This window comes from Podarcis bocagei, assembly GCF_964188305.1.
Source record: "Podarcis bocagei genome assembly, chromosome: 12".
Classification (NCBI taxonomy): domain Eukaryota; kingdom Metazoa; phylum Chordata; class Lepidosauria; order Squamata; family Lacertidae; genus Podarcis; species Podarcis bocagei.
Window position 1 is genome coordinate 18,310,258 of NC_138137.1, and position 23,755 is coordinate 18,334,012.

The following is a 23,755-nucleotide window of genomic DNA, read 5'->3' on the forward strand; positions in this document are numbered from 1 at the left end:
GCGAGGCTTTGGTTTCCAGGTGGGACGGCGGCCGTTGTGAAGGGTCACATGAGGCGGGCGAGATTGGGCGGAAGCCGGCGCTGCGTGGAGGGAGGCGGGGAAGAGAAAGGGAAAGGGAAAAGGGCTCCTGCGGGCGCTTCCGCTATTGGCTGCTGCCGCCGCTGCTCCTTCCGCAGCCGCTGCTGTTGCTGCTTCTACTCTCGGGCTGGGCGGAGAACGATGAGCGTCGAGAGGCGGCGGCGGCGGAGGAGGAAGAGCTTCGGGGGCTTGGGAGCGCGCGCCCCGTCGCGCTGCTGAGGGAGGGAGCCCCGGGAAAGGCCCGCGATGAGTTCGCTGTCCGTAGGTAACCCTTCGCTGGCTGCAGGTAATACCCCTGCCCCCACTCACGGCGAACCTCCTGCGCCCGCTCGCCTCGGTCCCCCCCCCAGCTCCCCCCCGCCACCCCTAGTATACCTGGTGTGGGGGGGAAGGGGGCATCCGCGTCCCTTTCCCCCGCAATTCGCATCGCCCACCACCAGATCGTGGCCTGTTTCTCACGAGACGGGGCAGGACAAACCCGTGTCTGGATGCAACTGCTGCAAAACGTAGGCAGGCGAGTGGGGGGAGAGGGGGTGGCTCATATAATTCACATTTACTCTTAAAGTCCCGCCATGTCGCATGGAAGGTAGCGCTCCATGGTGTGCTTTTCGGACGGCAGGCAGCCTAAGCGGCCCTCTGGACAAAACAAGCGAATGGAGGAATCTAGCACGTCCGTGACCCTCTCGCCTAGCCCTTTCCCTCCCTTTAATGTGCTGCCGATGTGTGTAGAGAGTTTAAGGGGTTTTTAACAGTGCTTCCCAACTTTTTTTTTGGCTGTGCCTCACCTAAGCATCTCTAAAATCCAGATTCCCCCCCCCCCCGCGACATATAATGGTTATTATTCAAAAAGTGAACTATTCACGTGGAGGAAGCCACTGTTAATAACTCATTCTCGAATTGCCCCCCTTAAAAATCAAATTGCCCCCCTGCGTGGCGTGTGCCCCACGTTGGGAACCATATAGAAGAATCCAGCTGTTAAAGACAAACGATTGATTCCAGCTTCTCTCCCCCCCCCCCCCATGCCAGCTGGAACGATCCCCTCTTACTGTAATTGCAGTATGTGGTTTTTATTCAATGGTTTTGCTGCACCTAAGTTTGTGGTGCAGCACCTTGGCATTGTTTTAATAACGTGTGTGTCTTAAATAAATGCTCGGTCGTGTGAAGTGTCGCAGCTCTGGCAAACATCCCATCTCCTATGTTGGCCTTAAGAATGTGGAGCCTTTCTAGGTCTTGTTCGTGGTGGGAAGCTGACATCTTGCAAATGGCCCTACAAGGCTGAAGAAATGTGCTTGTTTTTGCTACAGACTGGGAAGCTGGGACAAATTTTGTGATGATGCACACTTGACTGCCTGCTATGTGTGTGTGAATATAGATGTGTATATTGTCCTTCACCCAAAGATCTCAGGACCATTCACAACATAAAAAGACATAAAAACTGGAGCAAAAACAATAACCCCCAACACACAACATGTTTTAAAGGACATGTTAATCAACTTAATAGAAGTGTTTCACTAAGTTATTCAATATGTTGAATTAAACTTCTAATGTGACCCACAACACTTGCTTTCCTTGCCTTGAAATATTTACATAGGAAAAAACAATTCTGTAAAACAGTCTACAATGTTTCTTCCTGTATCTATAGCTTCATACCCCTCTCCTTGTCAGCTTTGTGGCACTTGGAATTGGAGATCAGTGGGGAAGAACAGAAGTCTTTGCCCATAGTTTATGCCCAAAGAGCACTTTCATCTCTCTCTTGCCTTAATGGGTCAAAGCAACTGTTGAGGTTTCTTTCCAAAACTACTGACCTCTGCTTCTAGTCTCGACTGCTTTGTGTCTATTATTAAATCAAGTGACTTACTTTACAGTTGCTTGTGAAGTTGCAGGAGACTCTGGGATGGTTTCTCAGCTGTGTGTTCATTTTTCTTCTCCAACCTCCCACCTAAGAAAGATAAGGAGTTTTACTAGGTCAGGTTGGCACCCTTCCCCCTCCCTTGCCGAAATAAGGGAAGAAAGTTGGAGCTAGCCCATGCACCATATACTGTTCAGAAAACTCAACATCTATGTAAAATGGGAAAGGACTTGAGACTTTGACATGGGCGCAAGTAGCCGAAGGGATTTGGTGAGGATATATTTTTTCTCTAAGACTTGGCTCTTACTCCGGGAATGTTTAGTTGAAGAAGTTCTTATGTAAACAGTACTATCATTAGAAGATATATATTTTTTTAGACTCTTGTTCCCAAGCTTTGCTTCTCCAGACCATGATATAACTTTAGAACTTTTGAAATGAGATCTAATCCAGAGATCTCATCAACAACTGCAATGTAAAGTTTTCATAACATTAGATATTGTTACATGTGTTGTGCAGAATCCCATTTCTCAGACAAATATTTCCAAACAGTCATTCTTTTCAACTTTAAATTCTGAGATCATAGAACTGTAGAGTTGGAAGGGACCCTGAGGATAATCGAATCCAGTCCCCTGCAGTGCAGAAATATGCAACTGTCCCATACAGGGATCGAACCTGCAACCTTGGTGTTATCAACACCACACTCTAACCAACTGAGCTACCGTCCTTTCCACCATACAGCATTCTTGCATCTCTTGTCTAAGAGCACTGTAAACATCTGATTCAAACACTTTATTTACTAAGACAAGTTGGAAACTGATGCTCTCTTGAACTTCCTGTTTTAAAGGTAACCTAGCATTTCTCATTAGCTTATTTTATTTTTTTAATGAAAGGAGGAGGTTGTGGTTTATGTATGTGTTTAAATTATGCTCTGATCTCACCAAAAGGAAGTTGCACCAAAAGGAATTCCCTGGACCCTCTCTTTCCCTTCTAAACTTCGGAATAGGCATTTCAACACCATGAGTGGATTTCAAAATATGCATTCAAACTGAATCAAAGCTAGATGTAGCTCGCCAAGAGTGAAAAATAAACACTAAATCTGTAGGGAGAGGGGGAATCAACTGGCTGGTTTAGAATCAAATTTCAGTTGAAGTGTGTATTGATGCTGTATGGATTCTAAGCTGTACGGCTCACTTTCAAATGCCCACCCCTGCTTGCCCACTGTATTATAGCATATTAATGGAAGCTTTGTGGAAGTAACCCTTCCAATATGTTCTAGATAAAAAACAAAATCAATAGCTATTTTTATCATCAATACTTTACCGTCATCTGAGAGCCATTTCAGAATTTTATAGTGGGAAATCTACTGTAAGCTTGAGGTGATATTTTCTGGTATAACTATAACAAGTGCTCTACAGCATTTCTTCGAATTTGAAAGATATTAAATGCTTGTGATATATACTTAGGATCTTTCCTAACAACATGCCTTTTTTATTCAGCTGCCATGGATGAACTAGCCGAAGATGACATTTATATTTTGAACCATGAAAAAGCAGACACTCATCCTAAGCAAGATGGAGAAATTCCTACTCCCGTGTATTCAGGCGAAGAGTCTGTTGCTTCACATTTTGCACTTGTCACTGCTTATGAAGATATCAAAAAACGACTGAAAGAGACAGAAAGGGAGAACTCCCTCTTAAAGAAAAGAGTAAGAGTGTTAGAAGAAAAGGTAAGTAACGGTTTAGCAATTCACAGAAACATGCCTTTTTTTGGGGGGGGGTGTGATAATGTATCTTAAGGCTGCAGCGCTATGCACACTTAGCTGGGAGTGATTCCTATGGAACCCATTGTAGACATGCCTGGGATTCCCCTGTGCACTTAACATGTGAAAATAGTAATTGTCAAACGTTTCAATAGCAAAACATTACTTTTCTGGTATGATTATAATTAGTACCTGGATGTTGTTCTTTAGCAATGAGTAGGATAACTGAACACAAAGGGGATGGTAGGAGACTTCTTAATAAAAAAAATATGCACCATAATGCAAGAGGTTGTCTTCTGCTGAGTCAGACCATTGGTTTATGTAGCCCAGGGGATTGATCCTGAGCTGCTCTGTATGCAAAGCTGATGCTGTCTACAATGAGCCCATGGTAAACCCATGTTTCCTGGCTGCCAGTTAATTTGTTTCACTTGAAGTATTTACATTTGATGCTCTAAGAGTAACAAAGCTAGGAAAAATGTAATTTTGGCATTTTCCTCTAATCGTCTAGGTTCTTGGCTCCCATTTGGAAGAAAGCGCAAGCTCCGTTGGCCGCGAGCAGGTTAACAAAGCCTACCAAGCCTATCGAGAGGCTTGTATCGAACGGGATAATCTGAAAAGTAAACTGGATAAAATGGTACGTGCTTTGCAGTAGGTTAAAAGAAAGATACCATGCGAGTGCGGTTTATAAAAGGGTATTGTGACTTTGATGTTAGGTTTCTAGCCAGTTACGCCAGCATCACAGGGGTTTGGACCAGAGAACTCTCAGGGCCCCTTTCAGCTCTGCAATTCTGTGATACTAATCTGGGTAGGGAGTTTGTGGCCCTCCAGATGTTAATATTGTTGTTTTTAAAGATGATGTTGTTTTATTAAATTGGTATACCACCCTATACCTTGGGGTGGTTTCCAACTTAAAATCACAATATAAAACCCCCCTACAAAATAACAGTCGTACCTTGGATCCCGAACGCCTTGCGACTCAAATGTTTTGTTTCCCCAATGCCGCAAACCCAGAAGCGAATGTTCCGGTTTCTGTATGTTCTTTGGAAGCCGAACATCCTCCGTGGCTTCCGCTTGAGTGCAGGAAGCTCCTGTAGCCAAGTGGAAGTCGCGCCTTGGTTTTCAGAAGTTGAACGGACTTCCGGCAGGGATTCCGTTCGATGACCAAGGTATGGCTGTATGTAATTAAAAAGACAACTCAATAATCCCCGATTGGACAACAGCCCCACCCAGCATCGGCAGAAGTCAGGGATGATGGGAGTTGTAGCCCAAAAACATCGGGAGAGTACCAGGTTCCCTACCCCTGCTCTAAGGTGTAAGAGACTCAAGGCCAGATCACTCTTCCCTGCTTACTCTCCCTCCCTGATGTGCTATTTTCTTTTCCAATTGACACTCAATTATCTCTGGTTACTGGAGGCCACTGAGCATGCTTGGTCCTTTTTAAAAGCTTTCCTTTTTCCTTTTCTTCTTTGGCAACCTTTTGGTTTTAATTTTTTGCGTGCGTGTTTTTACTTCTGCATTCTTCAGAAGTTACCCAGCTATTCTCGTGTCTCAGTCGTCTTTGAGTGGGCACATTTGGCTCCAATTCTGTCAACACTCAACCACCTGCGTTCACTAGTAAAGGAAATGCTGTAGAAGTTTCAGATTACAGAATCCTTCCAGAGATGCAGTGTGCAGCCAGCGACAACTGGAGGAAAAACCCCATGTGGTGCAGAGAAGGCAAAGAACAGATAAAAGCAAAGAATAACAAACAAAGAAAAGGGGTAGTTAATTTGGAAAACCTGCTAACTAATTGAGCTCAGTTGGAGACCCTTACCTAATAGCCACAGGATCTGGTATTGTGCCTGAAGAAAAAGTGCTATTTTTTGTACTCTGAAAGATTGCAGCATGTATATCTGATCTTGACTTCAGTGCTTTAGAAACCGAGCATCTGACAGCTTGGCCGATTCTTCAAGAAGTAGAGCTGGTTAGCATTTAGTTCTAAGAGTTAGGCATGTATGGATTCTATTATTGATTGGAAAGCTGGACAGACTAAATCCTGGCAATGTGTTCCTTCCCCGAACTAGATGAAAGAGAACACCGAATCCCTGAAACATTTGAATGAGCAGTTGCAGTCCAAAGAAGTGGAGCTCCTGCAGCTCAGAACTGAAGTGGAAACTCAACAAGGTGCCCCTTGTCTCTCAGAGTGTAAATTTATGTGCTTGACTACGAAGCTGTACTTCCGTATAAGAAGGCCCGTAGCCAGTATGCATACATTTACTGTATTTTTTGCTCTATAAGACTCACTTTTTCCCTCCTGAAAAGTAAGGGGAAATCTTATGGAGCGAATGCAGGCTGCGCAGCTATCACAGAAGCCAGAACAGCAAGAGGGATTGCTGCTTTCGCTGCGCAGCGATCCCTCTTGCTGTTCTGGCTTCTGAGATTCAGAATATTTTTTTTGCTTGTTTTCCTCCTCCAAAAACTATGTGCGTCTTGTGGTCTGGTGTGTCTTATAGAGCGAAAAATACAGTATGCTAACGTGTTCAATTTGCATAAAGGAATATTATTACAGATCACTGTTCAGAAGCAAAACATTATGGTGTTCATTCTCAGACAATTATGGCTGTGTGAGGGAGAGGATGGGGCTGCATTAGCTGTCCCTGCCTCCTTTTCCCTGTCAGCTTCATTTATGTGTTTTATTTTGAAAGATTTATAATCAACATTTTGAGCAACATAGCTAAAAATAAAAAGCTGAATGCTGTGTAAAACGTAAAATCTCTACTTATAACAGCGCAAACGTCAAAAGCCAGCACTAAATAGATAGTGAAACAGTAGAAATAGAAAGCAGTCCTTGACATTGTAGCCCCCATTTATAATTACAAGAGCAACTTCATAATAGTAATACCAATTATACCCCACCCATCTGGCTGGGTTTCCCCAGCCACTCTGTGTGGCTCCCAACAGAATATTAAAAACATGATAAAACACCAAACATAAAAAACTTCTCTAAACAGGGCTCCCTTCAGATATCTTCTAAAAGTCAGATAGCTGTTTATTTCCTTGACATCTGATGGGAGGGTGTTAATTAGGGGGGGTGCCACTACCGAGAAGGCCCTCTGTCTGGTTCATAATCCTGGCTGTTAACTTTGCCAAGTAATGCATTGCTTCACAATGCTGGGACGGGTAGGGGCGTTCGTGCGTGCGCTTTTTTGGAATTCTGAGAAACCCCAAAATAATAGTTTTTAAAAGTAAGTTGTTAAAATCAGTGCAGTTTTGGCAGGTTCAGTCTGCCATCTTGATTCAGAATGGCAGCCGGTTGTAGCCAAACATAGATGAAAACACTGATACAAGGAACCATCATACAAAATTTGGTTGCAGTAGCTTGAAGAGTATCTAAATGCATAAAGAACAGGCAAAAGGCATACAATTTTTCAAATTATATAGTTATAGTTTACTCACTCTCTCTCTCTCTATATATATATTATATGTACACACACACAAGAGAGCTTTTCTGCTGTAACAGACCCCAAGGTCTCCCTTTTCACAATGTACCTTGGTCTGCCAGGTTAGCAAGGAGCAGGGTCTGTGTTGTTGGCCATATCAATCCTTTTGCATTACCTTCAGGTGTTAAATTAGTATAGCAACACCCTTTGCATGCTCCAATTAGCATTGACAGTGTATTCTCATACAGGAAGTGCATGTACATATCTGGGAATTCCCAGAAATACCTCCTGAGTTGACCTCTGGCAATGGGAAGAAAGCTTTTGCTTTTGCGTTTACATCAGCCCTGCACACAACTTGTGGATGTGGACCGATTATGCAAGGAGATGTTTGTGCCATAGGCACCATAGCAGCTGAAACATTGCAATGCAAGAATGTACTTCTGCCATACGTTTGCATTGATCTGACTGCCGCTTCTTGCACGTTCAAATCTTCCCTCCACATCTTACTACACCTTGTCTAAACTAACACCGCTTGCATAGGAAAAATAGTAAAGTGGTGCGCAACATAAAAATACAGCACAGGTGTAATAATAAAATTGGTCAAACCGTCAGTAAACATGACAAACAAACATTGTTTATTTTTTTAAAGTCACATTCCAAAGCCCTTTCAGAAAAATATGTTGCTTTAAAAAGTCTAGATTTTTACTCCCAGCCCTTCAATAAGTTCCCAGGGTGGCTTACAAAACATTACAGTAAAAACAAAACAGAAGCCCTTAGTACAAGAACAAAAAATGCCATAAATGTATTAGAGAGATTATAACCAAATACTAAGCAGCATAGGAGCTTGTCTGCAGGATTAAAAAGCATGGTAAAGTAAGATGCTTGCTTTGCGCCAAAATGATACTGAGGTATGTGCCAGGTGAGGCCACCTGGAAGAGCATTTTATGGTTGTGCCAGCACCGTGTATATCCTTTCCCCTGTAATCTGTGCCTCAGAGGATTGGTGCTTCCAAAGAAGGCTCTTGGGTGAATGGTAGCACACACAGAGATAAAATGTTCTTTGAGAGCATCTCCACCCCCATCGTTCAGCCCGGACACTAAGGTCCAGCTCCGAGGGCCCTTTGGCGGTTCCCTCTCTGCAAGACGTAAGGTTGCAGGGAACCAGGCAGAGGGCCTTCTTGGTAGTGGTGCCCACCTTGTGGAATGCCCTCCCATCAGATGTCAAGGGAATAAACAACTGACTTTTAAAAGACACCTGAAGGCAGCCCTGTTTAGGGAACCTTTTAAGGTTTGATGTATTTATTGTGTTTTTAATATTCTATTGGAAGCCGCCCAGAGTGGCTGGGAAAACCCAGCCAGATGGGTGGGGTATTAATAATTATATATATCATTATTTATTATTTGGGTATCCTTATCCTAAGTAATGAATGCCTTCAGAGGTCAAAACCAGCACTTTGAAATGAGCCACATGTACAGCCTATAGCATATTACAAAAGACACATAACGTAATACATGGTGTTCTTTGTACATATGAACATCTGTGAATTATTCCAGTGCCACATGTTTCTTAATAATGTAATCACTCTAATTAAATTCAAAAATGTCTGAGGTTTGAATTTTGGGCCTTTGCTATGCTCATGGGACCATAACTTTGAATCCAACCACGCCATTCTTAATGTCTGATTATGTTCGGATTGAATGATAAGTGTTTTTTTCATATTTTTTTGCAGTGATGAAGAGTCTGAACTCTACCCCATCTAGCTGGGAAATAGAAAAGCTGAATAATGCCCTAAAAGTGCACAGCTTGGAGCAGGATTTGGAGAAACTGAGGGAAGAATGCAATGATCTTAGAAAAGAACTACAAAAATCTGTTCAGAAGGTACTAGTGCGTTATGGCTTCTGTTGCGCAGATGGTGTGTGAAAATGTAAAATTTAATGTTGAGGCCCTTCTGTTGTGGAAAACTAATTGTAATAAGGGTATTGGCCAGGGCTGAGGCAGTTGTTGTGAAGCACACCTAAAGGCTTTAAAAGACTCGGTGAGATTTTCAGCTTCTGACTTCCATGCCAAACTGCTTTTGAAGCTAGTCTTTTCAAAAGAGGTTCGCCATGTGATTGAGCAAGTCACCCTCCCAGAGTTATTTGCATTTGCAGAACTAATAGTTTGTTCAGTTTTTTTTTAATTCTTGCCAGTTATCTGCTAAAAGTATTCATACAACTATAGTGTATTTTCTTCCTTAGTACTTAGTTATCTGCATGAGGGGAATGCAGTGGATATGCTACTCTGCTCTGTTTTGATGCTGATTTTTCTGGCCGCCTCATGCCTAGATAACTACACACATTAGTAGGTGCTACCTCAAGTTGCAGTCTCAATTGGTTTTAAAGCCGCAAAAGATGAATTGCCAACAGCCTGGGAGGGATGGCAAATAGAATGTCATGGCCCTGTCTATCACATCGGTTTTGTTTGATGGCTAATTTGCGAATCTGCTGATTACATCTACCATTATTTTGGTTTAACATGACAAATTGGTTTAACATAAATGTCTCTCACATAACAGAAACCGGATTGCAAATTTCAAGAAGCTCCACTAGATGGAGCTAAGCACAAGATGTTGGCTTGAATTTCTGTTAGCTAGCCCTGCAGATATCGAAACTGGCTCCTTTTCAATCCCATTGCTTAAAATTTGCTGAACTGAGCATGTACCGTATTTTTCGCCCCATAAGACGCACTTTTTCCCCTCCAAAAATGAAGGGAAAATCTGGGTGCGTCTTATGGGGCGAATGCAGACTTTCGCTGAAGCTTGAAGAGCGAGAGGGGTCGGTGCGCACCGACCCCTCTCGCTCTCCAGGCTTCAGGAAAATATCCGCCGCCCAGGCAGCCCTGTGGGAGGTCCCACAGGGTTGCCTAGGCTGCGGATAGCAGCCTGCTTCTCGGAGCGTCGGGCGCCCTGAAGGCAGAGCGCCCGACGCTTCGGGAACAATTCCGCCGCCCAGGCAGCCCTGTGGGAGGTCCCGCAGGGTTGCCTAGGCTGCGGATAGCAGCCTGCTTCTCGGAGCGTCGGGCGCCCTGAAGGCAGAGCGCCCGACGCTTCGGGAACAATTCCGCCGCCCAGGCAGCCCTGTGGGAGGTCCCACAGGGCTGCCTAGGCTGCGGATAGCAGCTTGCTTCTCGCAGCGTCGAGCGCCCTGAAGGCAGAGCGCCCGACGCTTCGGGAACCATTCCGCAGCCCAGGCAGCCCTGTGGGAGGTCGCACAGGGCTGCCTAGGCTGCGGATAGCAGCCTGCTTCTCGCAGCGTCGAGCGCCCTGAAGGCAGAGCGCCCGACGCTTCGGGAACCATTCCGCAGCCCAGGCAGCCCTGTGGGAGGTCCCACAGGGCTGCCTAGGCTGCGGATAGCAGCCTGCTTCTCGCAGCGTCGAGCGCCCTGAAGGCAGAGCGCCCGACGCTTCGGGAACAATTCCGCTGCCCAGGCAGCCCTGTGGGAGGTTCCACAGGGCTGCCTAGGCTGCGGATAGCAGCCTGCTTCTCGCAGCGTCGAGCGCCCTGAAGGCAGAGCGCCCGACGCTTCGGGAACCATTCCGCAGCCCAGGCAGCCCTGTGGGAGGTCCCACAGGGCTGCCTAGGCTGCGGATAGCAGCCTGCTTCTCGCAGCGTCGAGCGCCCTGAAGGCAGAGCGCCCGACGCTTCGGGAACCATTCCGCAGCCCAGGCAGCCCTGTGGGAGGTCCCACAGGGCTGCCTAGGCTGCGGATAGCAGCCTGCTTCTCGCAGCGTCGAGCGCCCTGAAGGCAGAGCGCCCGACGCTTCGGGAACCATTCCGCAGCCCAGGCAGCCCTGTGGGAGGTCCCACAGGGCTGCCTAGGCTGCGGATAGCAGCCTGCTTCTCGCAGCGTCGAGCGCCCTGAAGGCAGAGCGCCCGACGCTTCGGGAACCATTCCGCCGCCCAGGCAGCCCTGTGGGAGGTCCCACAGGGCTGCCTAGGCTGCGGATAGCAGCCTGCTTCTCGCAGCGTCGAGCGCCCTGAAGGCAGAGCGCCCGACGCTTCGGGAACAATTCCGCCGCCCAGGCAGCCCTGTGGGAGGTCCCGCAGGGTTGCCTAGGCTGCGGATAGCAGCCTGCTTCTCGGAGCGTCGGGCGCCCTGAAGGCAGGGTGCGCAAGGCTTGGGGCGGCAGCGGACTGCTTGCGCGCACCTAGAAGCTTGGGGCGTGCTGAGGTCAGCGCGCCCCAAGCTTCTGCATGCCGGCAAGCAGTCCGCTGCCGCCCCAAGCCTCCCGCACCCGGCAGGAGGTCCCGCCGGGTGCGGGAGGCTTGGGGCGGCAGCGGACTGCTTGCGCGCACCTAGAAGCTTGGGGCGTGCTGAGGTCAGCGCGCCCCAAGCTTCTGCATGCCGGCAAGCAGTCCGCTGCCGCCCCAAGCCTCCCGCACCCGGCAGGAGGTCCCGCCGGGTGCGCAAGGCTTGGGGCGGCAGCGGACTGCTTGCCGGCATGCAGAAGCTTGGGGCGCGCTGACCTCAGCACGCCCCAAGCTTCTGGATTAGCGCAGGGGTCCGCTAGCCCTGGGAGAGGCGCCGGCTCTCCCACGCTAGCGGAGACCTTGCCGGCACGCAGAAGCTTGGGGCGCGCTGAGCTCCGCACGCCCCAAGCTCCTGGTGTAGCGCAGCGCACCTGGGGGGGAAATAAAATTTTTTTCCTTCATTTCCCCCCCTAAAATCTAGGTGCGTCTTATGGGCCGGTGCGTCTTATGGGGCGAAAAATACGGTAATTTATGGCGCTTATTTGTGGGTTCTGCTGATTTGGGTGGGATTATTCATAAATAATCCTTTCTTCCAGTTGTTTCCCTGTAGAAGCTGATTGAAACGTAATTTCATTACGTGTGGGTTGTCACACGGTCACGCTAGTCTACTTCAGTAAACTCCCATCTGTAAGTGTAGTATGACTCAAGCAAGTTCACCCTATAATCACTATGATTATATTGGAGATAAGTGCAAGCACTATTGACAGCTAGGAAGTTCTGATTTTTTAGAATGAAACTGCTGGTTGGAAGAAAATTCAGAATGGATAACTGCAGCTGTCACTAGCTTCTGAATAAGGATTTTTGCACATGTAGTTTATCTAATGTGATTAGCCTGTGTGAGTGATCCTTTTTTATGATAGTAATCAAATGAGCCCTACTCACATGTGACTCTGGTGGTGTAACTAACCTTGACAGGGTTAAGGACTAGAATTGTTCTCACACACCAGACCTATTGAATATCAATCACAAATTGGAAGGGAAGTCAACATACATTATTTATCCCATTAAAAAGTACTTTTTAAAAATTCTGTTCACAGTACTACTACAAATGCAGCTGCTCCGTACGTTTCTTTGATAACATTTCCTTTTCAATTCATTTCCTAATGATCCCTAGTATGGAATTTGCCTTTTTTTTTTACAGCTGCCACACACTAGGTATCAACCTAGTCTTCCTCATGTTGTCTGCTTTGACACCCTCATTCCTAGTCAGTCACCACCAGTTCAGACCCGCCGGGCATATATGTGGAATTAATATTTTTTTGTCCCAACCGGCATCACTTTATACTTCTTACACTGAATTGCATTTTCCATTTCCCACCCATTTTCTAAATTTGTAGAGGTTCCTCTGAAATTCTTTCTGCTTTAACAACCCAGAACAATCTAATATCGTCAGGAAACCTGCCCATCTCACTGCTCCCTCTTGTTTATGAGCAGCTTAAAAAGGACATGTCCGAATACTGATCCTTGGAGGGACTCCACTTTCTAATTTCTTCATTTGGACAACTGCCCTGCAACTTAACCAATTTGTGATCCACAAGAGGACCTCTCCTCTTAGAAATCCTGGCTGAGCTACTTCATTGATTATTATTTTTTTAAATCAAGTATACTGTGTCAACCAGCTCACTATCTGTATGCTCCTTGACCCTCTCAAAGAACCCCAATAGGTTCTTGAGAAATTACATGCCCTTGTAGAAGCCATGATAACTCAGATACAGTAATGCTTGTTCTTCTATATGTCTTGTTATCATACTTCTAACATACGCTGCTAATATGTATTCCTTTTCGTTCTCTTCGTTCGGACCTCAGTTTTTTGAAGGAAGCTTTCTTGCCTCTAATAACATGTTAACCGGAACTCTATTATCACAATATCTACCAGGTTGTCATGGAGGGGACCAGCTTTATCCCCAAAAGTGCTTTTCAGGCTTGTTACAGCAGGACTTTGAAGGTTCCAATACTCCACTTTGCCATGTTAATAAGTCCCATGCCACTTGGCACCACTGTGGTGGAGGCAATGAAGTATCAGCACTTGGTTGATTCAGAAATATCATTGAAAGCCTATCTCACCACTGCCTGCTAAGCTTTCCAACTTTGCTTTTAAACCTTTCTTTTCCTTTTGCTTCAAGTAAGGCAGACTTTTCCCATTCTTTTTTCAAAGCGAAATGTTTTGTTTCCCCCACCAGGTTGTATCCCAGGAAGGAATTTTAACAAATGGAGAGTGTATTCAACAGCAGATAAGCATTCATAGGTATGTAGATCCCATGAACTTGTTTTCACTTTATGTTAGGGTTAGTCATCTCTGTGTTAGTTCTAAGGGAGATTACCTAAATCCAAAGAAGGCACTACTTTGAAGACATGCTAAATTGGGAAAGATATGAACACAGTTAGGCATACCCTAATGACATCCAGGTAGAGCATGTTAAAACTAGTTCATTGTGGAGCTGCCTTTGAAGAGTATTCAGAACTGACAGTTCACCCACTATGCAAAAGCAGGGCAGGACTATTTGAAGCATGTTAACATGCATTTTGAGATGGCTTTATTGGCTTATAGTTGATTTGGGCTGAATTCAAAGTGCAGATTTTGTCCCCTTTTTAAAGTCCTGAGCAGTCCGGGACCAGATAATCTTAGCATAGCATTCTCTCATATGAGTCTACCTATTCACTCAGGAAATCTATGGAGGTCTTGCTCTGTATTCTTTTGACATCATAAGTACAGTAGGCGATTATATGGAACGGGCCTTTTCAGTGGTGGCACCAAGGCTGTAAATTATCTCCCCTAGGAGGCTTGTGTCACTGTGATCCTGATAAGCCTGTAGATCCTGATAATCCTGTAGATCCAAAATCCGTTTCAGGGGCCTAATCCGGCCCGCTGTTCGGCTTAATCCAGCCCCTAAAAATGGTCAACAACTTTGGTTGTTCACTTTATCAAATCCAGCCCTCTTTGAAAAAAGTTTGGGCACCCCTGCGTAGATGATGAGTGAAAAGAATTACATTGCATATTTACAGTACACTAAGTGCTGTGCTTTCTCATTCTTCATTGGCTGCTGCTGTGTTCTTTTTCGTTGCAAACGGAGATTTTTATTGATCAAAAGATATGGAGTAGAAATCTTAAAATAAACAAGCAATCTGTGTTGACAAAATAAGTTGTTAATTGTGGAAAACCTATCCAGTTATGAGCAATGGACAGGATGCAACTAAATAGTTTGTGCTGGCGCAAGGTTTAGTGTTAACACCAGAACAAATTTAGGTGATGCGTGGGAAGGAATGTCCCATTGTGCAGGGAGAAATCCGTGCGTTAATGGAATGTTTACCATAGCACTACATTGCATAAAACTCAGTGTCTCAGATTTTGAAGGCAAATGATAAACCGGTTGCAGCATATCTGTTACATGAGAATCTAACCAGTACACAGTTATATAGTGAATCACATTAATAGGATCCAAAAATCCTATTTGCAGCTGAAGGCACCTCCCTGAGGTTCCACCCCTAAGTGCTTGCAAGTTGAAGTCCTTTGCGTGGCGAGTTCCCGCCTCACCCCAGTGGAAATAAAGACACGTGACACAAATATTTAGGTTAATGGGCAAAAAATGGCCACAACTTTATTGGTTACAGGAATGAGCGGTATTGGCTTAGGCATTGGTCCTAACCGACTATACGGCTTCAGCCCGATTGCTTGAAGACTGGAAAGGGTTAACCACCAGTAGGGGGAGTCCTGCTGATGCACATCAATTAGGAACTCCCTCGGGGTCACCGCTCGGGGGCGTGCCTTAGGCCCTCACCTCCATAGGCTTCAGACAGGGCCACGCCCCCCGGAATCCTTTATCGGACTACCCTTCGATATTCGGGGGAGGTGATGGCGCTTCCTCCCCCCCCTTCATAAACATGACAATACCCCTACCAGTGCCTAACTGCCAATGCCGAGGAAGTTTTGACGATTTGATACGAGGTAGGCGAAAAACCAAGTGGCTGGTGCCAATTTGCCAAGTGGAAAAAAATTCCTACCAGGCCCTTTAACAGCGCCCACCCGAGGTCCATAGCAAGGTCAAAAGGAAAACCTAAAGGGCGGGAGGGTGGGAAACCCATTGAGCTGAGGTGGCAAAAGAGGGAGATCCCCAGCCGCGCCAGTGTGTTATCGCGCAAGCCATGCCCCCCCTAGGCCAGCCAATTGGCTGGACAGGGGATGACGTAGCCAGGGATCCCCTCAATCATGCGGAGGCATTTGCTGGATTCTTCTTTGGTCCTCTTGCAACATCAGATCTAGCTTGATGTGAAACATCTTCACAAATCTCAAGCCAGAGTTCAGGTGACTTATAAGAAAGAGTGGCTTTTCTCTAGCGCTTGCAGTCAACATTGAATGTGGATGAAACCAAACTTGAAGCACGTTGGAAGAAATCATGCAGGCCTTGTGAAATTAAGGGAATCCATCACATTGTCTCTACCATATTCCTAATTGCCCTTTCTGTAAGACTTTATATGGTAACGTATTACTTGAAGCTCTTATTTGGAATGCTGCACAGGGCTGTCTTGTTTTTTTAGCAATTGCTTCTTGCCTAGCAACCCTCCATCACATTGTCTGGGTGGAAACTGCAAGAGAAACCTGTACAGCTGCAGAACAGAGATAACCTACAGGAGCAGTTGTCCTGGAGACAATTAGTATAGAGAGCACACAACCCAATCTGTGACCTTCTCTCTCTTCAAAGTGCCGTTGATGTAGTTACGCCTCTTCTAACCAAGCCCTACTTCTTCCTCTAAATATTGAGAAAAGGAGTAAAATTCTTATTTATGTTTTCAGTCCTCAGAGATGCATTTTCCTTGTTTTCCACATGAGGGAGAAGTAGGACTTGGTTAGAAGAGGACATGATCGCTATTCCGTGGCTTGCATTGGAAAAAATGGAAGGAAAGGCATTTCATTAGGCCTCTACTATGTTAATAACCCATATGGTATATCCTTTATTCGTCTTAATGAGCTAGCCAGCTAATGTTTTTGCTTCTCCAGAACAATGTTCAAATAGGTAATTTGCTAAGTGACACTTTTAGCCCTTCACTCTATTAAAATAAGTTGTGTTTTTTTTAAAAAAAGCATCTCTCTGGTAACAGCCTGGTATGTAAATTAGCACATACAGACTTTTATGTTAAAAATCCAACTATTTTATGTAATTCACATTGACTGTGAAAACAAGTCCACAGCTCTTTTCACACCTAGAGGAAGTTCTTTGAAATGTTTCTTTCAGCAAGTACCCTTTGCTTTAATATGAATGTCAATATTCACTTACCTAATATTCTTGTGAAATATTTGTCACTTGTCAGTGACACAAGAGATTCTTTGAATACGAATTGTTGCTTATCGGCAGCTAAGAACTTCTGCAGATAGGGCTGGGTGACTTCGTTGCCAATGGGAATTATTTTGACTAGAGTGATATAATTTGTGGTGCAAATTCTTAATAATTGCTTTTATTACAATGATGGTAGTCGTAAGCAAAAAAAAATACTGCACATTAATATATCTCAACTAAAGCACAACTGAGGAACACTGAATGACACTGCAATAGCTTTAAAGAAAAGCAACATATGAAAGCTTGCATCTTATGAGCTTCTGTTTGTTGGTGCAACTACGAAATATTGGTGTATACAGGATATAACACCTGACCACTCCTTATTACCTCTCTAGAAAGTTTTGTATATCTTTCAGCTTGTTTGCAGTGTCAGGATTCCTGCTGGGTCCCCCCCCCCCAAAGTCTCAGGCCAAATTTGTCAGTTGAGATTTGGATTCTGGGGTATAATATATCCACCCATACAAAGCACAGCAGCAGAACTCATTATGCTGCTCCTAGTTTGGAGAGAACTGCCCTAATTGTTATAGTTCTTGTTGGTCAATGAGTCTTAACTGAACACTGTGCAGTAATTGAGAGTTTTAAGGGATACTGACACACACAGTTGGAACTCCAGTCCATCAGTGAGAGAAAAGAATATTCAAGCTGTTTCCCTTGTGTGACAGCATCCTGCTTTTTAAAAGTCTTGCTTCAACAAAGAAATACAGGGTTAGCAGTTAAGCTAGCAGTTGGGTGCACTGTTTGCTTAAACTGGTCATCAAACATTGCAACTAATTGTGGTCTCTACTTGACTGTAAACTTGTGTATTTGCCTATTATTACGTGCTTCTTGACTTCTGTTCTATCATTTCTGGGTTGAAGGAGATACTTGTAATTTACCTGAAATGCTGCTTCTCAAAAACTCTATTTACAATGAGTGTGGCCGATCCGTTATCTTCCTAAAGACTGGTGAAAGCAGTTTCCTATATTTATGGGGGAACTTTTTACCCATAGAGTGTGAGGGGGCTTCTGCCAGATGCAGTTCCCAGTGACGTGTTGGCTGGGTATTTTCAGAGATGCAAATACTCTGTGGATGTTGACAGAAATATATGACCTGATCCACATGGGAAACAGAGTTCCTGCCTTTTTGTAATATAAGAAGCAACTGAGTTGTTCTGTGGAGACTGATTGTTTTTTTGGGGGTGGGGGTGGGATGTGTGCTGGGCAGTCTGAATCAGAGCAATGTTTTATCTAGAGTTCAGACTGTCATAGTCTGTACAAGAGCAACGTCTTGTGCTTGTAAGCACTCTGCAAGAAGCTACAAATTGCATTTTTCACAGAAACTAGGTGTTCTTCCATTTATGAACAAGGCTTTCTTTCTGCATGGGATTTGTAATGCTAAACACCACTTCAAAGTTAGGAGGTGATACAATGTTAGTCATACTTAGAGGGGATCCATTGAAATTAGTGGATTTAAGTCATACTCTTGAGTATGACTTGGTTAAATATCATTCCGTTAATTACTTGTTGGGATGTATCCCTGTCCTGCAAAAGGAGTGCTTCTGTTTAGCCAGCCTGGAAATGGAGCAGTGTGTTGTTTGGACTTTTTTTTTAGGTGGGCGAGGAAAAATGACATTTTTCACCTCTCACCTTCTCTAGGCCTTTCTCCTGCTGACTTATATAGCTTCTGGTCGCAAACCTGAGTATTTTATTGTTGCACACCACCCCAAGCTCCAAGCAGGGTTCCAGGTGCTTACTCCGGGTTCATGTTTCCTTTTCGAATGAGGCACTGCGGAGACTATGGTGTCTTTATGATATAGGTTAAGGTAAAGGAACCCTGGACAGTTAAGTCCAGTCAAAGGCGACTATGGGGTTGCAGCGCACGTCTTGCTTTTTAGGCTGAGGAAGCTGGCGTTTGTCCACAGACAGCTTTCTGTGTCATGTGGTCAGCATGACTAAACCGCTACTGGCGCAATGGAACACCGTGACGGAAACCAGAGCACACAGAAACGCTGTTTACCTTCCCACCGCAGTGGTACCTATTTATCTACTTGCACAGGCGTGCTTTCAAACTGCTAGGTTGGCAGACGCTGGGACAGAGCAACAAGAGCTCACCCCGTTGTGCAGATTCGAACTGCCAACTTTTGGATTGGCAAGCCCAAGAGGCTCAGTGGTTTAGTCCACAGTGCCACCCGCGCCCCCATCTTTATGATACATGGTTTACACATATATACAGCCTGAGCCTACAACTGACAGTATCACAGCATTAACAACCTAAGCAGGTCTTGCTTCACCCATAGTCACAGCCTTGGATGTGAGCAGAAATCAGACACCTCTCTCTCTATCTGAGACTTCAACCTGCTTCTTCCTTCAGCTCCTAGCTTTCACACACACACACACACACACACACACACACACACACACACACACCCTCAACTCTGGCCTTTGTCTTTCCTAACTACCAGCATTTTGAGGGAGCAGGACTCATTCACTTGTCATCTGGCCCAGCACCATTTCCTTTGTTACCTTAACGACCCATAGTTAGAGGGCTATTATCACATCAGAAAGCTAGCCTGGCTATTTCAGGAACTAGAATCATTAGATTCTTAGATGTTAAAACTTGCTATATACAGAAATTATAGGTGTTGAGCAATTTCCGTTGCTTTTGTTTGATTTGCTCATTGAAAACAGCTGAAAGTCTGTAAATTTTGTTAATAAACCTGATTTGCAATGGGGGTTGAATAATTTTGATTACAACTGTTTACATGGAAATAGTGCTGTAAGATATCTCTCCCTCCCCCCCCCCCAGCCAGAACTACTTTTGTTTAGAGCAGCTTTCTGTAGATCATAGTAGTACAGGAACTGAGACATACAGCAAAGCTGAAATGTTGTAATTTCTAAAATGTTTCAGTGAAAACGTTCAGCAAGCGTACTGGGAGTTGAAGCGGGAGATGTCTAATCTGCATCTGGTGACGGAAGTGCAAGCGGAAATGCTCAGAAAACTGAAACTGATCCCATCTGCAACCAAGAAAGGCAAGTCAGAGTTTGCAGGATGAGGTCTTGGAAATGCAAGTCGCTTGCTTACCTAAGCTGCATCATTTTGGAGTACAGCTGCCTATTGCTCCTTCTCAAAATCTCATCAGTTGAAGCTCAGAAACCTCAGTTTTCTCTCTTGACTTCCGTCTCATAATGGTCAACTTAACACATAAAGGTGTTGCTGATGGGTTTTTTTTAAAAAAATGTGTTTTTTCTCTTCCCGTGTGGCTTTCTTCCTCGGTCAAGTGTTGCTTATTTGTACGAGGCTGAGGTGTGAAGTTTAGTTGTATTTGACCTTTTTTACCACAAGTACTTCATATTGGAAAAAGCACCAACAGACATTTCATTTTTCAAATGCATTCCTGTACAAATAGTGTTCTCTTAAAACAAACCAAAGCAGGTGAGGCAGACCCCCTCGTCCCAAAAGAAAATGCATGCCTCATTTTCCTTAGCTGTTTACTGGGACAATTCATTAATCCTCAGGGCTGCTTTATACACAGTTAAACCTCGACCCAGAAAGCACTTCTACAATTTAGGCATGAAATTCACCTAACCAGCCATGTCAGGAGAAGCCCTGTGCAAGGAGGTCCACTTGCTCCACAGGGATTCCTTCTCTTCTCCCTGTGCCTCCCCAAATTATACTTTTTTGTGGGGACAGAACCCCTAGAATAGTGCACAGTGGGAGGAAGGGTTATTGTTCTTTGTGGACCACTTGGAACAGCACAGCATTAAATCCCACCCTGGATGCCCTTAGGTTGTTTGCTGGACTACAACTCCCATCATCCCTGGTCTATGGGCCTTCCTGTTTGGGTGGCGATGGAAATTGGGAGTCCAACATCTAGAGAGCACAGCTTCGTCATCCCTGCTCAAGAACATAAGCGGTCGCCTATTTCCATGCAACTTTGAACCAGCTAATTGGCACAGGCTCACTGGTTCAGCTATAAAGCAGGGGTTGAGTGTTAACTGTTAACCCACAGGGATGGAACGAAAACCCACCCCCTACTCTACATGCCGTGCTCTGCTGCTTTAAGGCTCCCCCCCCCCTTGCTGATTTACTTAGGAGAGCAGCAGAAGGCTGGGCTGTTAAAGTAGAGGGTGAGCTTTTCTCCTGTCAGCCTCTTTTTTAGCATTTCTTCCTTGCGCGCACACACACTTTTATAGCTGAACTGGTGAGTGTGTTAACAAAGCAGGAAGACGTATGAGACTTAGCCTGGAGAGGAACAATCAGCCCTCAAGAAACCACAGCAAGAAGCTGCCATCTCCTTTACTCTGTCACCTCCAGAAGTCCCATTCAATGAGAAGATTGGATTTATTCCCATATGTAGGTGATGTACTTAATTCTCAACGAGTTAAAACAGTGGGGTATTGAGGTTCTTGAAGAACTGAGTTGCAGTAAAGCCAACTGAATGGACAGAAGTTAAGAAATGCATTATAAGTAATTGGTTTTTGTCTACTGAAATAAAGTATAACAATTGTATTAGTTTTGAGTGTCTCTTGTGTTAATTAGGTATTTTCTGCTATTTCCACAGTGCCATCACATGCTCCTGTTCAGTGTATTGAAGACCTTGAAAGGGACACCACAGATCTTTATTTAGCTGCTTCTGGAGCTGTGTACAAAAAGAGGCTACTTCCGCCGAGTGACCACACTTTCAGCAATGTTGTGTCTTCCCCCTCGTGTACTGACGAGAGACTTGTCCCAGTTCACGACTCTCCGTTTCAGGAACCTAATTCATACGGAAAGAGCTCTCTGGAAGATAATTCTTGGGTCTTCCCAAGCCCTCCAAAACCTAGTGAGACAGTGTTTTGGGAAACGAAAAACAGAGCGTCTCACTTAAACTTTCCAGAAAACAGTTTGGATCACTGTAACCAAAACTGCCTGCACAAGAGCTAAGAACCGTGGAACTTGATTTAGCTCTGAATGGGCTCCCATACACCTAAGAGGAAAATAGCTAATGGGAAGGAGGGTGAAAGTGTGGTAATCCAAGCAGGATTTTACTCTTCCATTGTCTAATTTTGAAAGCAGGCCATGTACATCAATAGAAATGGTGTATGGTGTAAGGCCTAGAATACACGAGCCAGTCTTCGGATTGCGCTCCTGCAAATTACTAGAGTATTAAGCCTCCGAGTAAAACAAAAGCTGTACATTGCAGCTAATTGTGTGAATGTTGCTTAAAATACAGTATCTTCAGACATTTCTACAAGCTTTGAGAATGTCCTCCCCTTCTCCTTTTTTGACACTGTCTCTTCCTTCAGGCCTCTCAGGTAAACAATGGAAGGTGAGGTAGGTTTTACCTCCAGTTCTGAAACAGTGACTGGTTTTTGTTCCCTACTCTGTGGCGTGCGCAGGGAAGAACAGGTAAATGATTGAAGTGATTGTGACTAAAACAATAAGCCAAATGAGTAGATTTGCTGTCTCAGCTGTGTGTCATCTTTAGCCTTACAGTGAAGAATCTGAGGTGGTAGAAATGGAGTAGAAATCTTAAAAAAAAAAACTTAATGGCAAATACTTCCTTCATAAATAGTGGTATGATCCTAGCCAAAATGCAGTGACCATTCAGGTGCCTATCTGCCAGTTACCAAAAACTTTGCTTTATGACTCCTAAGCTCACTGACTGCTTTGATGTAGAAACCTCCAGGCGCCTTAAGCAGGAAGAACTGTAATATGATAAACGCATTTAATCTATGATAAAATTTATGTCCTATATTCATAAGGTGCATTGAAATGTCAGAAACATTATGTACATACTCTCAATATTCTAACTATTGGCAGTCAGATAATTCTTAAGCTCCTGGTCCCTACCCTATATTACTGATTAGCTGAAAATGAGATTTTGTAGCAAAACCTATTAATCAATATTAATATTAAGCAGAGAATAGTGGATGGTTTCAGAGCCTGTTAATGTCCGGGTTTCCAGCAATACTTTTTCCTCCTTGGCCTTTTGAGATGCAGTGGAGTAAGATTCTCTCATGTTGGAAAGGGCTGGTGAGGGCTGATAACACAGTGAGAGATCAGCTCGTTTCCCTAGTTCTGTGCCAGAATCTCATCTGATCATTTCAACAGTTACAAATGAATGCATTCTGCCACCCTCCTCCTTCCTTCCCAACTTGGACTTGAAACACGACTGGGGAAAAGTAAAATCTGCATTGGACCTAAGAGATCAGGGGTGAGCAACCTGCAAGCCTTGGCCCAATTCCAAAAGCACTCTGCTGATGCTCATATCATCTGGTAGAATAACGTCCCTTCCTGGTAACTTGCTGAGTGGAGAGAAAAAGTGTAGCCACACCCAGTATTGACTCTGGCCCTGCCTGCTTTTGGCATGTGGCCCCTGACAGATACCCCAAAGGAGACAGAAAATGTTCTTCACCCCACTTAAGATGCATGTTCTTAAATAATAAAATCACTTGCCTGGGTGTTGTGTGCCAGAGCAGTGCAAGCATATCAGTGATTTTCTGTAAAAGGAAACGTGGCTAAGTCTTCCCTTCCTTGCAGTGCAGTTTAAATATTTATTCTTTGTCTCATACTGGAGAGAGTTTTATCTGTGGAAGAGGGAGAAAGGATGACTTCTACTGTGTTAGTGAATGGCATACATAAATAAGGTACATATCATTCACCCGATATTCGCTCACATAACCTGGTTTGTCTGTGATTAATGGAAATGGTGTCAGATGCTGGAATTTATTCTGACCAATGAACATAGCTGACTCAAGGGAGTACAATCTCCTGAAGAGTAATAGAACAGAATCCAATATGCATAAAATAAATCCAAGTCACTAGACTTTAGCTGATAGAACCAACTACCTGTGTAATAACAAAGCAGCAAAAGCCATTTCTCATGTGGCTGCAGAGCTCTGATGTGTTTCTCAAGGCTGCTTCTTGGGTTTACAGGGACTTGAATAAGTATCACTGTCCAGCACACTGGCACAGTTAACGTTTTAAACAATGTACTGGAGAAATGGTCGTATTTTTAAATAAATTATTTTTCTTTGAAAATGGCTTTCTATAAATTGATGCAAGTAGTC

General features: G+C 44.6%; 2 protein-coding genes across 3 annotated transcripts in view; one reads left to right on the forward strand and one right to left on the reverse strand.

Moving 5' to 3' along the window:
* Window positions 1–3,197, reverse strand: part of ZCWPW2 (zinc finger CW-type and PWWP domain containing 2) — a 45,402-nt gene extending 42,205 nt beyond the window's left edge. The window contains exon 1 of the mRNA XM_081164870.1: window positions 1,937–3,197. The gene's annotated coding sequence lies outside the window, so the exon portion shown is untranslated. The remainder of the gene's footprint in view (window positions 1–1,936) is intronic.
* AZI2 (5-azacytidine induced 2) lies at window positions 66–23,726 on the forward strand. 2 transcript variants are annotated; one of them, XM_081164805.1, is made up of 8 exons: window positions 66–343; window positions 3,424–3,653; window positions 4,195–4,320; window positions 5,750–5,849; window positions 8,835–8,983; window positions 13,575–13,639; window positions 19,611–19,732; window positions 21,265–23,726. In XM_081164805.1, the coding sequence occupies exons 1-8, from the start codon at window positions 325–327 to the stop codon at window positions 21,624–21,626; spliced, it is 1,173 nt and encodes a 390-aa protein (XP_081020931.1). In that variant the 5' UTR covers window positions 66–324; the 3' UTR covers window positions 21,627–23,726. The 2 variants fall into 2 exon arrangements, with proteins under 2 accessions (XP_081020931.1, XP_081020930.1); XM_081164804.1 differs by having other exon boundaries at window positions 67–364.
* The last annotated feature ends 29 nt before the right edge of the window (window positions 23,727–23,755 follow it).